Source organism: Oncorhynchus tshawytscha, linkage group LG22 (assembly GCF_018296145.1).
Source record: "Oncorhynchus tshawytscha isolate Ot180627B linkage group LG22, Otsh_v2.0, whole genome shotgun sequence".
In the NCBI taxonomy this organism is placed as follows: Eukaryota; Metazoa; Chordata; class Actinopteri; order Salmoniformes; family Salmonidae; genus Oncorhynchus; species Oncorhynchus tshawytscha.
Window position 1 is genome coordinate 22,377,868 of NC_056450.1, and position 13,236 is coordinate 22,391,103.

Consider the following 13,236-nt stretch of genomic DNA (forward strand, 5'->3'; position numbering starts at 1 on the left):
GGATGAGTATCTAAACTACATGCTGCTGGAGTACAGGGAGAAGGACTCCCTACAGAAGCAGAACCGTCCCCTCTACTTCCCTAAACCTCTAAAGATCATCCCTGTGTAAGTGCTCTCCCACTTGGATCCTATTCATTACGGCACACCGTTGCAAAACGTTTTGCAATGGAAAACAAAAACAAGCGTTTCTTATTGGAAAAGTCCAAGCAGTCCCTCTGTGTTTCAGTCCATTAATTCGACCCTGGGTTAGGTGTGTTGTCATGGTACGGTGCCATGCCTGGGAGACCGGAGAAGGATGGGATGCTACTGCTGTATGTGAGACGAGTGATGGCTCTCCGATAGACATGGATGGTTCCCATTATCGTTGGCTAGGACAACTACTCCCCAGTTGTATGTGTGTGGAGAGGGTGAAAGAGATTATTTGCATATAACAGCGCCTTTTGTAGTTTCACATGTAAATTATTCAAAGGGTCCAAGGATTTTTGCCATGAATCTCCCATACTTTCTAACCCCCACTCTTTACACCCACGCCCTTTGCATTCTTCTGTTCTCTCAAGTGTATGCCTTCTTTCCTATTCTCTGTCTGTACGGGGTTGTGTGTGTCTGGTGTGGCCATGCATGCATCCCCCTGTCTGTGTCAGTGACTCATGATGACTCATGTCCGTGGATGACACAGCACTGCTACTCTCCTTACTCATGGTGTGTCTATCTGAGATCACTGGCATCCAGTCCCCCTGGGGTCCATTTCTGACTGTAGGAGACATGGATATAGGCAGTCTATAAATATCACCAGAGAATGGCTAAGATAATGTCATTTAATGGAATCGTTGGAGAACAGGTCTTCAGAAATATTGCAGCTTGCCACTTTTTTTCTCATATATTTGACAAACAAAATACTCTGAATCCTAAATGTCCAATAATCCACACAGGTTTTGTTCTTTGACTGATGTCTTGGTGGTTTGTGAGGTCTGTGTGGTTTCTGTCTGGTTCTCTACAGTGCCCACTGTGAGCCCATCGTTCGGCTGCAGTTCTACCCCTTCCAAACCCCCCAGGCAGAGAAGAACGGGGAGCAGGGCAGGGCCGTGCCCAAAACTCGCGCCCAGCTGGGACGCTACCTGTCTGTCAGCCGAGATGGCATCCTCAACTACTGGAGCGAGAGGTTCAAACTGACACGCACTGTCAATGTGAGTGTGTCTGTGTGTGCACGCCACTGTGTGTGTACAAGTGCATCTTTGTGTGTGTGCACACTTAAAACACCAGAGTACTTCCCTTCATAGGTTAGACTGAGGAGAGAGGAATTCAGTGCATTGCATGGTAGGATGAAAAAACATGAATTGAGTCGATGCTGCTCTTCCATAGAGAAGGATGGATGTCCTGTCACCACCTAGTCTATTTTAAAGTTGGCCACAATGACTCATCCATGGATATAAAGTAGACACCTGCCATGGCAATAAATCAGACCGGCATAGTTCAGCTCCACTGGGACAGGTGGTGCCACACATCACCCGTCTGATTGGGCGGGCCACTGAGGACACCGTAGGCGGATTGCCTCGTCTCTCCATGGATCTGTTAAAACCACTGCTTCTGTGAAGGCTGACCAAGATTACCAACATCTCAATATATCTAAACCCTCTGAATCTTGCATGGTATGCTATCTCTGTAATGTGATCCAGAAGACCTATGCACCAAGCAGGTGTCTTACTTCAACCTTATTACAAGTGGATTAGTGGTCTATACACAGTATACACGGAGTATACAAAATATTAAGAACAGCTGCTCTTTCCATGACATACTGACCAGGTGAATGCTATGATCCCTTATTGATGTCACCTGTTAAATCCACTTCAGTCAGTGTAGAGGAAGGGGAGGAGACGGGTTAAAGAAGGATTTTTAAGCCTTGAGACAATTGAGACATGGATTGTGTATGTGTGCCATTCAGAGGGTGAATGGGCAAGACTTCTATGTAAGTGCCTTTGAACGGGGTATGGTAGTAGGTGCCGTGTGCACTGGTTTGTGTCAAGAATTACAACGCTGCAAGAATTGGCCCAACACCCAAAAGACATCTAGCCAACTTGACACAACTGTGGGAGTCAACATGGGCCATCATCCCTTTTAGTTGAAACATCAACATTATCGCTTTTTTATAACTTCCGACTTCAACTCTATATATATATATATATATATAGTTGAAGTCGGAAGTTTACATACACTTAGGTTGGAGTCATTAAAACTTGTTTTTCAACCACTCCACAAATTTCTTGTTAACAACCTATAGTTTTGGGAAGTCGGTGAGGACATCTACTTTGTGCATGACACAAGTCATTTTTCCAACAATTGTTTACAGACAGATTATTTCACTTATAATTCACCGTATCACAATTCCAGTGGGTCAGAGGTTTACATACACTAAGTTGACTGCCTTTAAAAAGCTTGGAAAATTCCAGAAAATGATGTCATGGCTTTCGAAGCTTCTGAATTGGAGGTGTACCTGTGGATGTATTTCAAGGTCTACCTTCAAACTTAGTGCCTCTTTGCTTGACATCATGGGAAAATCAAAAGAAATCAGCCAAGATTGTAGAAAAAATATATAATTCTAGACCTCCAAGTCTGGTTCATCCTTGGGAGCATTTTCCAAACACCTGAAGGTACCATGTTCATCTGTACAAACAAAACAAAGACATATCTAAGTGACCCCAACATTTTGGACGGGAGTGTATGTGTGGTTGTAGTGGTCTACTGACTTTTGACCTTCCTTCTCTATCTGTCCTCTATCAGTTGGACCAGCTGAAACGAGCCCCCCCCTCCACCTCCATCCAACAGATCTGGGTAACTGACATGATCTGCTTGAGCAACCTTAACCTCCTGGCCATCGCCTCCACCGGACGAGACGTTGGTGTGTATGCATGTGTGGAGCCTGCAGCAAGTGCATGCGAGGGTGTGTGTCTGTAAGAATTGTAATTAACCCTGAACAAAACCATGAACCACATCAGACCAGATTCGGTAGTAGCAATTTAACATCCCTCACTTTCACTTTGTATAGCTTTAGACATTATTTAATGTGTTTCTCTGTGTATTATGCCTGTCTGTGTGTTAGAGTTTTATGACATCAGCGCCAGCAAGTGTGACATTGTATTCTCTCTGACTGGACTGGAGGGCTACGTGGTTGTCATGGATTACTGGTAGGGCATTGGCAAGTGCATTGGATTTCCGGACACTAGCTAGTCTAGCAACTTATATTACTGATAGGGCAATGGATATGTTTTTAGATTACTGATAGGCAGAGGTGGAGAAGTACCTAATTGTCATACTTGAGTAAAAGTAAAGATACCTTAAATAAAAAATGACTCAAGTGAAAGTCACCCAGTAAAATACTACTTGAGTAAAAGTCCTAAACGTATTTGGTTTTAAATATACTTAAGTATGTGGTTAGGGAGTCTGCCAGATAAAAGACAGTAGGGATGATCATGGATGTTCTCTTGATGTGTATGATTTGGATCATTTTCCTGTCCTGCTAAGCATTTCTAAATGTAACGAGTACTGTTGGGTGTCAAGGAAAATGTATGGAGTAAAAAGTACAGATACCCCCCAAAACGACTTAAGTAGTACTTGTAAGTATTTTTAAACAAGTACTTTACACCACTGCTGATAGGGCATTGGCTAGGACTTTCAATTACTGGTATGACATTGGCTATAGGGCATCACACATCAGGTCAGTCAAAGGGAGGATCTGTTAACGGTGCATTTTGTTGTGTAAGGCTAATTTCCCACACTGTCTGTGTCTGTCTATATGTCTGTCCAGGTCAGATGGAACCAAAGCAGTGTTTTCGATAGGGGACATTGAGGGTTATGTGTCTGTCTTCATCTCCAGTGATGTGCTCCAGTATGGACTGTTCAACAGCGGGGCCTTTAAGTCTGGTACTAACCCTCCCTGTCCTGATGCAACACTCCATTCACTGTACATTATCAAACCCTTCACTGTACATAATTCAACCCTTTCTCTTCACCTTATGATGGTTCTCAGCTAGTTGGGTGGATGGTTACCCTCTCTCTCTCTGTCTCAGGGGGGAATTGCCGCATCCCTGTCCCAGCTCTGTTGAAGAACACCTCCAAGTATTTCCTGTGTTTCAAAGTGGTACGTTGCTCTACAAAGGCAATTATTCTGGTCAGTCTAAGAGCAGGAATCTGTGCATGGTTTTGTTATAGCCCAGCAGTAACACTTGATTCAAATATTTAACCAATTAAGGTCTTCACTTCACTTACAATTATGCTGAATTGGGGTCTGTTACTGTAGGCTTTTGAATGAATGTCCCACCAGTAGATCTTTAGGACTGGAATGAAGATTTGGGTGGACGGTAACCCTCTCTCCTGCTCCAGAGTTTTGCAGAGATGTAAAGGATTTGATGAAAATAACGTAAATGATAAGGTCTCTATTTTTATAATTGTCAACACAGTTTTACTTCTGTTGGAGAGGAAGGAAAAATAAAGGGATGACAACAGCATTGTGAGAGATGGAGAAGGGGATGGGGTTATGGAGAGAGTGTCTCTGCCTCTGTGATGGATCAGTCTATCACAAAGGGACTGTCCCATTTACCCATCTGTGACCCTGGGGACATATCACTGACTAATACATACTAATCAGGTAGAAGATGATAGTCTGCTGGTCAGGGGGGAGCCTGGGCCGGAAGATGGACTGATAGTAGACCACATACTTCCATTTGACCACATGTGCCTCCACTTCCCTCTCAGCAGCCTTTATTACACTACTCTATTACCTATTTATTATGTTGGTCTCTTATTTTATCAGGATCGCGCCTTTTTCACACCATTACTGTATCTCTTCTTTTCATGCCTCTGTGCCCCCCCCAGGCCCTGCACAGTAACTGGTGCCATCAGATCCGCTTTCTACCGGAGTTAAACGCTGTCGCCACCTGCTGTGCATCTGACCAAACTTCCATGGTTCTCACCACTGTGCCCCACTCTCAGAAGGCTAAAATACAGTACGTTCCCCCTGCCCGGCACACAGTGCATGCTCCTACATAGTGGTCCAAGAACTCTCTCTTCTACCTTATTCCACTCACACGTATCTGTATCTCTGTCGACCGTACAGAGGAACAGGGCCCATATTCACAAAGCGTTTTTGAGTGCTGATCTAGGATCAGCTGCCCTTTAAAAGTCCTACTTTTAAGATACTGAATAAGAGCCCTGATTGTTACAGTAGCATTTTGCTCATTTTCACAAAAGTACTAAATGTTTAGGAATACAATTTGTTTACAAAAGTGACTGTGCTTTCTCCATCATAGCAACTCATTCTTTCAGCTGAGGAAGGGAATCCTCTGCTTTGACTACTCTCCCGAGTTTAACATTCTGGGTAAGAGATTGATTAGGATGAATCCTCCTTCACTAAAGTCTAATAATAAGGCAATTAGTCATTTGGGTTATGTTTGTGCAAAAATATCAGCAGTCTTTTTTTCACCACCTGCATTTTTGTTTCTTACATTTTTTTTACTGTCAAATCACTTTGTGTAGATAAATGAATTTCAAAGTTAAAAGAAGGGTTGTGTTTTGAATTTGAATCCCTGTCATAGTGACTGGAGGCTTTGACCGCATTGTGAGGATATGGAACCCGTACGTGAACAACTGTGCCACCTCTCAGATGAAGGGCCACTCCACAGCCATCACACACATCATGGTCAACAGCAGTGACAACAAGATCATCAGCATCTCCAAGGACAAGGTCTGTCTGGGGACAAACCTGATCTACGGTCTCTGGTTACTCGGTGATCAGGATTACTTGAAATCATGTTATGAGAAATGTGATGAGCAAGAATTGCCATGAATGTAAGAGAAGCACTGCTTGATTTCACACACATGATCACACTGTTTTCTTTCCTATTCTCTGTCTCTGTCTCTCTTGGTCTCAGAATGTGCGCGTATGGGACCTGCAGGACTGTGCCTGTCTCCAGAACATCCACTCCAGGAATGTGACCATGAGTCGCTTCCCTATCTCAAGTGTCCACTACAACAGAGACACCAACACCCTAGTGCTGGCCACCTTTCTGGTATGCTCCCCACCTTGTTCATTCACATACTGTAGGACACATAAAAGGGGACTGATTGAAGTAATCAAGGCCCTTGGAAGATTATCGTCTCACACAAATATGTTACAGCTTCTCTAGCATCAACAGCTATGCTTTTTTTTGCCTATTATAACAGCAATATTTGTGCAGATAGGGGTTCTACATGGAGTGGTGGATGATGTGGATACTGTTCACAAGCTGCAGACATCACATGAGCAGCCCCTGTGTACAGCTCTCTATAACACCAACTTCAAACAGGTGAGTTGTTGGGTATACTCTAAAACACCAGTTGGCTGGATGAATGAACAAATAACTCATTCATTAAGATATGAATGAAAGAACAATGTTCTGTCCCATTTGAACCCCAAGGTGCCTGCCTTCTCTCTGTTCCAGGTAGTGAGTGGCTGTCATAACGGCGTGGTGAGCGTGTGGGAAATCCTGACTGGGGAGAAGATCATGCAATTCCAGACATCTCCGGAGAAGGCGGTGGAGGTGACGGCCATGACGTTTGACGGGCCCAAGCGCCGCCTCATCACGGGGTCCAAGGATGGTAGCCTGCGCCTTTGGAACTTCAACAACGGAGCGCTGCTAGCTACACTCCCCATACTGAATGATAACGAGGTAGAAGTTACGCCTAACTACAGATCAGGGATCAGTAGCTAGCCTACCTTCGTTCAGCCTTATCCAATAGGGGGATAAGAACATCTGACCCTGCTCTTTTTCCAGGTGACTGGGGTCATTTACATCAACCAAAGGATATATGTGTCCGGCTGGAGCAAAAGGGTCATGTGGTACTTGTGAGTACACCTCCCATCGACACCATGTGTCATTAAAGTCTGCAGGGTTAAATGTATACTGAGCAATGTGACGACATCATACACTGCGGAACAACTTCATGCCGGATGATGTTGTATTTCTGAGTGTACCTTTTTAAGGCTCCTCTGATGTTGTGTGGTTGTTGCTATGGCTGCCAGGGATGTGAAGGAGGATATGGAGATGGAGTACCGTATCTGGAACCAGTACCATGCCGAGGATATCTACTCCATGCATGCCCACGGCAACAAGATGCTTGTGACCGCCTCCTACAGTGGTGACATCATCGTATGGAACATTGACTCGGGGCGGGCTTTCTGCCGCTTCAACGCCTGCGAGAGTTCGCGACCACTGCTGCCCAATCGGGTGAGGGGATAGTGATCATACTTACTTTTTGACCAATCCCCTAGAACAGGGGGTTTCAAACTGGGGTCCATGGCCCACTAGGGTACGCGGAGGTACTGCAGGGGGTCAGTGTAATTTTTTAAATATTTGTTTTATTATTTGGAGAAAAAGTATTATTTTATCAATATTGCTAGCTATAACAGAATGCCATTTTTATGTCTGTCCAGTATGAAGGAAGTTATATGTAGTTTCACGATCCAATGCTAACTGGCGTTAGCACAATTAATTAAAATCTACAGAAACAGTTAACATGCCAACAAAAATATTTTCTCAGCTGCCAAGATACCTTTCTAGCTAATAGGGTATGTTAGAGTTTACACTTCCTCTTCCAATTAAGTGTGTGGAGGTCAAAATAATGAAACTCTATTCATTTTAAAATGTTGATTACTTCTACTTGCCATTATCATTCACCTGATAATCAATCAAATGTATTTATAAGCTGATGTCTCAAAGTGCTGTACAGAAACCCAGCCTAAAACCCCAAATAGCAAGCAATGCAGATGTAGAAGCAACTCCCTAGAAAGGCAGAAACCTAGAGAGGAACCAGGCTCTGAGGGGTGGCCAGTCCTCTTCTGGCTGTGCCGGGTGGAGATTTATAACCGTACATGGACAAGATGTTCAAACATTCATAGATGATCAGCCGGGTATTATAATAATCATAATAATAATCATCATCATCACAGTGGTTGTACAGGGTTTAACAGGTCAGCACCTCAGGAGTAAATGTCAGTTTTTTTATAGCCAAGCATTCAGCAGGTGCGGTAGAGAGAGGGAGTCGAAAACAGCAGGTCAGGGACAGGGTAGCACGTCCGGTGAACAGGTCAGGGACAAGGTAGCACGTCCGGTGAACAGGTCAGGGTTCTATAGCCCCAGGCTATAAGACGCAATTATTATTTTTTTCTAACATATGATGGGGGTCCCTGGGTTGCCAGTTTTCTTGGGCAGGGGGTCCCTGGGCAAGTAAAGTTTGAAAACCCCTATGCTAGAAGGCTAAATTATCATGTTTTTGTTGCCCAATCCTGCCTTCCAGGTGATTGACAGGTCAGCTTTTGACAGATTTGAGGTATCAGAGTCTAAGGGCTCGTTTGATGAGAGCGAATGGACAGATTCATCAGAGGACAGAGGGGAGGCCACAGTCTCCCAGTCCAGCCAGGGGGTCTCAGTGGGGCCCGGTGCACCCCCTCCTCATCCCCCTTCTCCTCAGGAGGACAATGACAGCTCTTGCAGCAGCACCCCTGAGATGATCCAGGTGAGACATTCTGACCCATAACTGCTGACCAGGGTTAAGGTCCATTCATGAAGTGAATTGAAAAAATAAATCGCTGTGTGTTTTCAATGAGGATGTATTATTTGCTTGAATTGAAAATTTATTTGACCTCAACCATGCTTCTAACCCTCCCATTGGCTTCTCTCTTAGTTGATATTTGACCTTGTTTGACCCCACCAGGAGGAGTCAGGCGCTGAGAAAGAAAATGAGAGAACTCATCAGAAGAAGTCACCAAAGCAGCGGCACAAGAGCGGCAAACCTCAGCCGATCAGTGCAAAAGAGTTAGAGAAACCCAGACTGGCTGTGGAGAAGGTATGGGCTAATGGACCAGTCAGTGGGAGTCTGTGGACGCAGCATTGGACACCCTCAGACACAGCAATATTCCCACGACATCAGAGCAGATCAGGTCACAATGATGTAACAAGTACCAACAAATTGATTGAACACACACAAATCCCCTCCTTCACTCCCTCAGGCTCTTTTCCTGGGAACCAGGGAGCGGAGCCCTGACACAGCCATCCTGCTGACCAGTGCAGCTGACGGCTACGTGTATGCCTGGTCCATCCACCACCTGGGGGGGCTGCTGGGCAAGTTCCGGGCAGTCCACTCCGAGGGTACGGCCATCAGCACCATGTCTACTGATCTGCAAGACCAGATGCTGCTAACTGGGGACAGCACCGGCTACATCATGGTTGGTCGGAAGAACCATAGAGGATTAGTAGCGCAGACGTTCCCATATCAGAATATTACGATATACAGTGGGGAGAACAAGTATTTGATACACTGCTGATTTTGTAGGTTTTCCTACTTACAAAACATGTAGAGTTCTGTCATTTTTATCATAGGTACACTTCAACTGTGAGAGACGGAATCTAAAACAAAAATCCAGAAAATCACATTGTATGATTAAGCAATTAATTTGCATTTTATTGCATGACATAAGTATTTGATACATCAGAATAGCAGAACTTAATATTTGGTACAGAAACCTTTGTTTTCAATTACAGAGATCATACATTTCCTGTAGTTCATGACCAGGTTTGCACACACTGCAGCAGGGATTTTGGCCCACTCCTCCATACAGACCTTCTCCAGATCCTTCAGGTTTCGGGGCTGTCGCTGGGCAATGCGGTCTTTCAGCTCCCTCCAAAGATTTTCTATTGGGTTCAGGTCTGGAGACTGGCTAGGCCACTCCAGGACCTTGAGATGCTTCTTACGGAGCCACTCTTTAGTTGCCCTGGCTGTGTGCTTTGGGTCGTTGTCATGATGGAAGACCCAGCCACGACCCATCTTCAATGCTCTTACTGAGGGAAGGACGTTGTTGGCCAAGATCTCGTGATACATGGCCCCATCCATCCTCCCCTCAATACGGTGCAGTCATCCTGTCCGCTTTGCAGAAAAGCATCCCCAAAGAATGATGTTTCCACCTCCATGCTTCACGGTTGGGATGGTGTTCTTGGGGTTGTACTCATCCTTCTTCTTCCTCCAAACATGGCGAGTGGAGTTTAGACCAAAAAGCTCTATTTTTGTCGAATCAGACCACATGACCTTCTCCCATTCCTCCTCTGGATCATCCAGATGGTCATTGGCAAACTTCAGACGGGCCTGGACATGCGCTGGCTTGAGCAGGGGGACCTTGCATGCGCTGCAGGATTTTAATCCATGACGGCGTAGTGTGTTACTAATGGTTTTCATTGAGACTGTGGTCCCAGCTCTCTTCAGGTCATTGACCAGGTCCTGCCGTGTAGTTCTGGGCTGATCCCTCACCTTCCTCATGAACATTGATGCCCCACGAGGTGAGATCTTGCATGGAGCCCCAGACCGAGGGTGATTGACCATCATCTTGAACTTCTTTCATTTTCTAATAATTGGCCAACAGTTGTTGCCTTCTCACCAAGCTGCTTGCCTATTGTCCTGTAGCCCATCCCAGCCTTGTGCAGGTCTACAATTTTATCCCTGATGTCCTTGCACAGCTCTCTGGTCTTGACCATTGTGGAGAGGTTGGAGTCTGTTTGATTGAGTGTGTGGGCAGGTGTCTTTTATACAGGTAACGAGTTCAAACAGGTGCAGTTAATACAGGTAATGAGTGGAGAACAGGAGGGCTTCTTAAAGAAAAACTAACAGGTCTGTGAGAGCTGGAATTCTTACTGGTTGGTAGGTGATCAAATACTTAATAAAATGCAAATTAATGACTTAAAAATCATACAATGTGATTTTCTGGATTTTTGTTTTAGATTCCGTCTCTCACAGTTGAAGTGTACCTATGTTAAAATTACAGACCTTTACATGCTTTGTAAGTCGGAAAACCTGCAAAATTGGCAGTGTATCAAATACTTGTTCTCCCCACTGTATGTGAATATGGTTGTTTGCTGCTAGCAGACGCTTATCTGAAGCTACTTACAGTTAACACTTTCTATCCCCCTCCACAGCTGTGGGACATAGAGAGGTACTGCTTCTGTATGCAAGGGGAGCGGGAGGGGATGGCCCCTCTGGAAAAGGCCGTTCATCTGCCCAGCCTCATCCCCAGGTACTGTAAGGTGACTGGGCCTCGCAGGATGAAGGTGGAGAAGAGAACCGAGGTGCAGCATAGAGAGAGAACATACTAGAGTAACACGTCATAAACCTTTCTAATTTCTAATAAACCATTCTAATTTGGTGGGTGAGAGTAGGAGGAGATGGTTATAAAATCAGTCATGTTTTGTATGGCACACTGTAGTGAAATGTTTTGCAACAGAAGACCGATATCAGTGTTACGCAAGTTTCTGTGGCACATCCTCCATTTTAAAACGTTTTCTCTGCTTCGTGCCTACCGCACACCACCCTGTTCAGACAAATTTTACATGTTGATTTCAGTGGCTTTCTGGGAAATAAACATTGAAAATGCGTAGCAACAAATCCATTGTTGCTTTCTCACTGACTAATTAATATACACTGAGTGTACAAAACATTAAGAACACCTTCCTAATATTGAGTTGCACCCTCTTTTGCCCTCTACAGGGTGTCAAAAGTGTTCAACAGGGATGCTGGCCCATGTTTACTCCAATGCTTCCCATAGTTGTGTCAAGTTGGCTGGATGTCCTTTGGGTGGTGGACCATTCTTGATCACATGGGAAACTGTTGAGCATGAAAAACCCAGCAACGTTGCAGTTCTTGACACAAACCAGTGCACATGGCACCTACTACCATAAAGGCACTTAAAAGGCACTTAAATATTTTGTCTTGCCCATTCACCCTCTGAATGGCACACATACACAATCCAATATTTAATTTGTCTCAAGGTTTAAAAATCCTTCTTTAACCGGTCTCCTCTCCTTCATCTACACTGTCATGGAAAGAGCATTTGTTCATAATATTTTATACACTCAGTGTACATGGATATATTATTTTCACCACATTATCCATTTCATTCCAATCAAAGAAGCTTGTAGAGTTTATAACCCTGTCTCATTTATTCATTAATTCTTCATGATTTCCACTTGGACAGGTGGTGGATGGCTGGAGCGTCTCCCTCACCCCTCCGCCCCTCCTCAGCTCCTGGCGGGGTCACCTGAAGGGCATTGTTAGTCTGGAGTACGTGGAACGTTTCCGCCTCATTGTCACCGCCAGCCTGGATTGTAATGTGCGACTGTGGACCATCGCTGGCAGCTACATAGGTGTGGTGTTCTCATATGGGCTTGTTGCGGTCTCATTTTTACATTTTACCAGACGCTCTTATCCAGAGCGACTTTAGGAGTAATTAGGGTTAAGTGCCTTGCTCCAGGGCACATCAGAAGTTTTTTTACTTAGTCGCCTCTGGGATTCGACACGGCAACCTTTCGGTTACTGGCCCAACGCTCTTAACCAGTTGTGTACTTGCTGCCCTGTGTGCTCTTGTTTCAAAAGCACCTAGATGATTTTTTTTTTATTGAATCACATCTGTACAGTCAAATATAATCACAATACAATGTTTGAGCTATCAGTCATAATAGAGGATAGATGCACATGGCTGGTTGGAGGCTAGGGTAGAGGTAATGTCACGCTAACTAGAAGTGTTTTCTTCAGGCACGTTTGGCCAGGCCCAGTGGCGTGTTGGAGACCACCATGCCTTCCCCTGGGAACTGCCAGTGGACCTGAGGAGGGTTGGCTCCTGCCAGACCCTCAAAGTGCTCAACCAGGGAACACAACCCCACTGGAAGTGAGTCTCAAACCCCAAAGGGCAAAGTGCAACCTGGGAGTTTTTGGTCTCACTGTGACTCCTCTGTTGTGAGTGCATTGCTGAGCCATTGCTTTTTTTACTTAAACATGTCCTATTATACAGTAAGCCTACATGCTTTTCCTATTTCTTGTATTGTGTGTTGTGGCTCTATGGTTTTACATTTCTAATGCTGCACACATTGCTCACCTGTGATGATAAAGATTTACTGAACTGAGCCCAAAAAATTAAACAGCTGTGCCAAACGTATCCTGGAGACACTGACCCAGCAGAAGCTCCGGCATACAGCCATGGCCAGCACTGCCTCTGACCTGCAGGAGCTGGTGCCAGCCGACCCACGCATCGCCCAGTACAGCAACGACCAGATCGAGGAGACCTGGCAGCACTGGCAGGAGAAGGGCAAACAGGTGAGCGGCAGGAGGATGACAACGGGGTACTGGATAGTGGGGATACATAGGTGCTCCATATATATGGCCAACCAT

The 13,236-nt window shown here is 45.0% G+C and overlaps 1 protein-coding gene across 1 annotated transcript; it reads left to right on the forward strand.

Annotated features, from left to right (window-relative positions):
• Positions 1-667: 667 nt before the first annotated feature.
• Positions 668-11,168, forward strand: LOC121840502 (WD repeat-containing protein on Y chromosome-like). Its single transcript, XM_042304370.1, has 18 exons — positions 668-699; positions 998-1,184; positions 2,776-2,893; positions 3,095-3,162; positions 3,756-3,915; positions 4,062-4,132; positions 4,867-4,997; positions 5,301-5,368; positions 5,586-5,734; positions 5,922-6,059; positions 6,228-6,335; positions 6,471-6,698; positions 6,804-6,874; positions 7,052-7,256; positions 8,326-8,544; positions 8,743-8,874; positions 9,038-9,253; positions 10,992-11,168. Exons 1-18 carry the CDS (start codon positions 668-670, stop codon positions 11,166-11,168), a joined length of 2,478 nt encoding a protein of 825 aa, XP_042160304.1.
• The last annotated feature ends 2,068 nt before the right edge of the window (positions 11,169-13,236 follow it).

Bases quoted from the DNA above. Each gene is read 5' to 3' on its own strand.
- LOC121840502 (XM_042304370.1), top strand. From the start codon at position 668: ATGACACAGCACTGCTACTCTCCTTACTCATG. The intron at 5,369-5,585 runs GTAAGAGATTGA...TCCCTGTCATAG, and splicing joins TCCCGAGTTTAACATTCTGG to TGACTGGAGGCTTTGACCGC. The intron at 5,735-5,921 runs GTCTGTCTGGGG...TCTTGGTCTCAG, and splicing joins TCAGCATCTCCAAGGACAAG to AATGTGCGCGTATGGGACCT.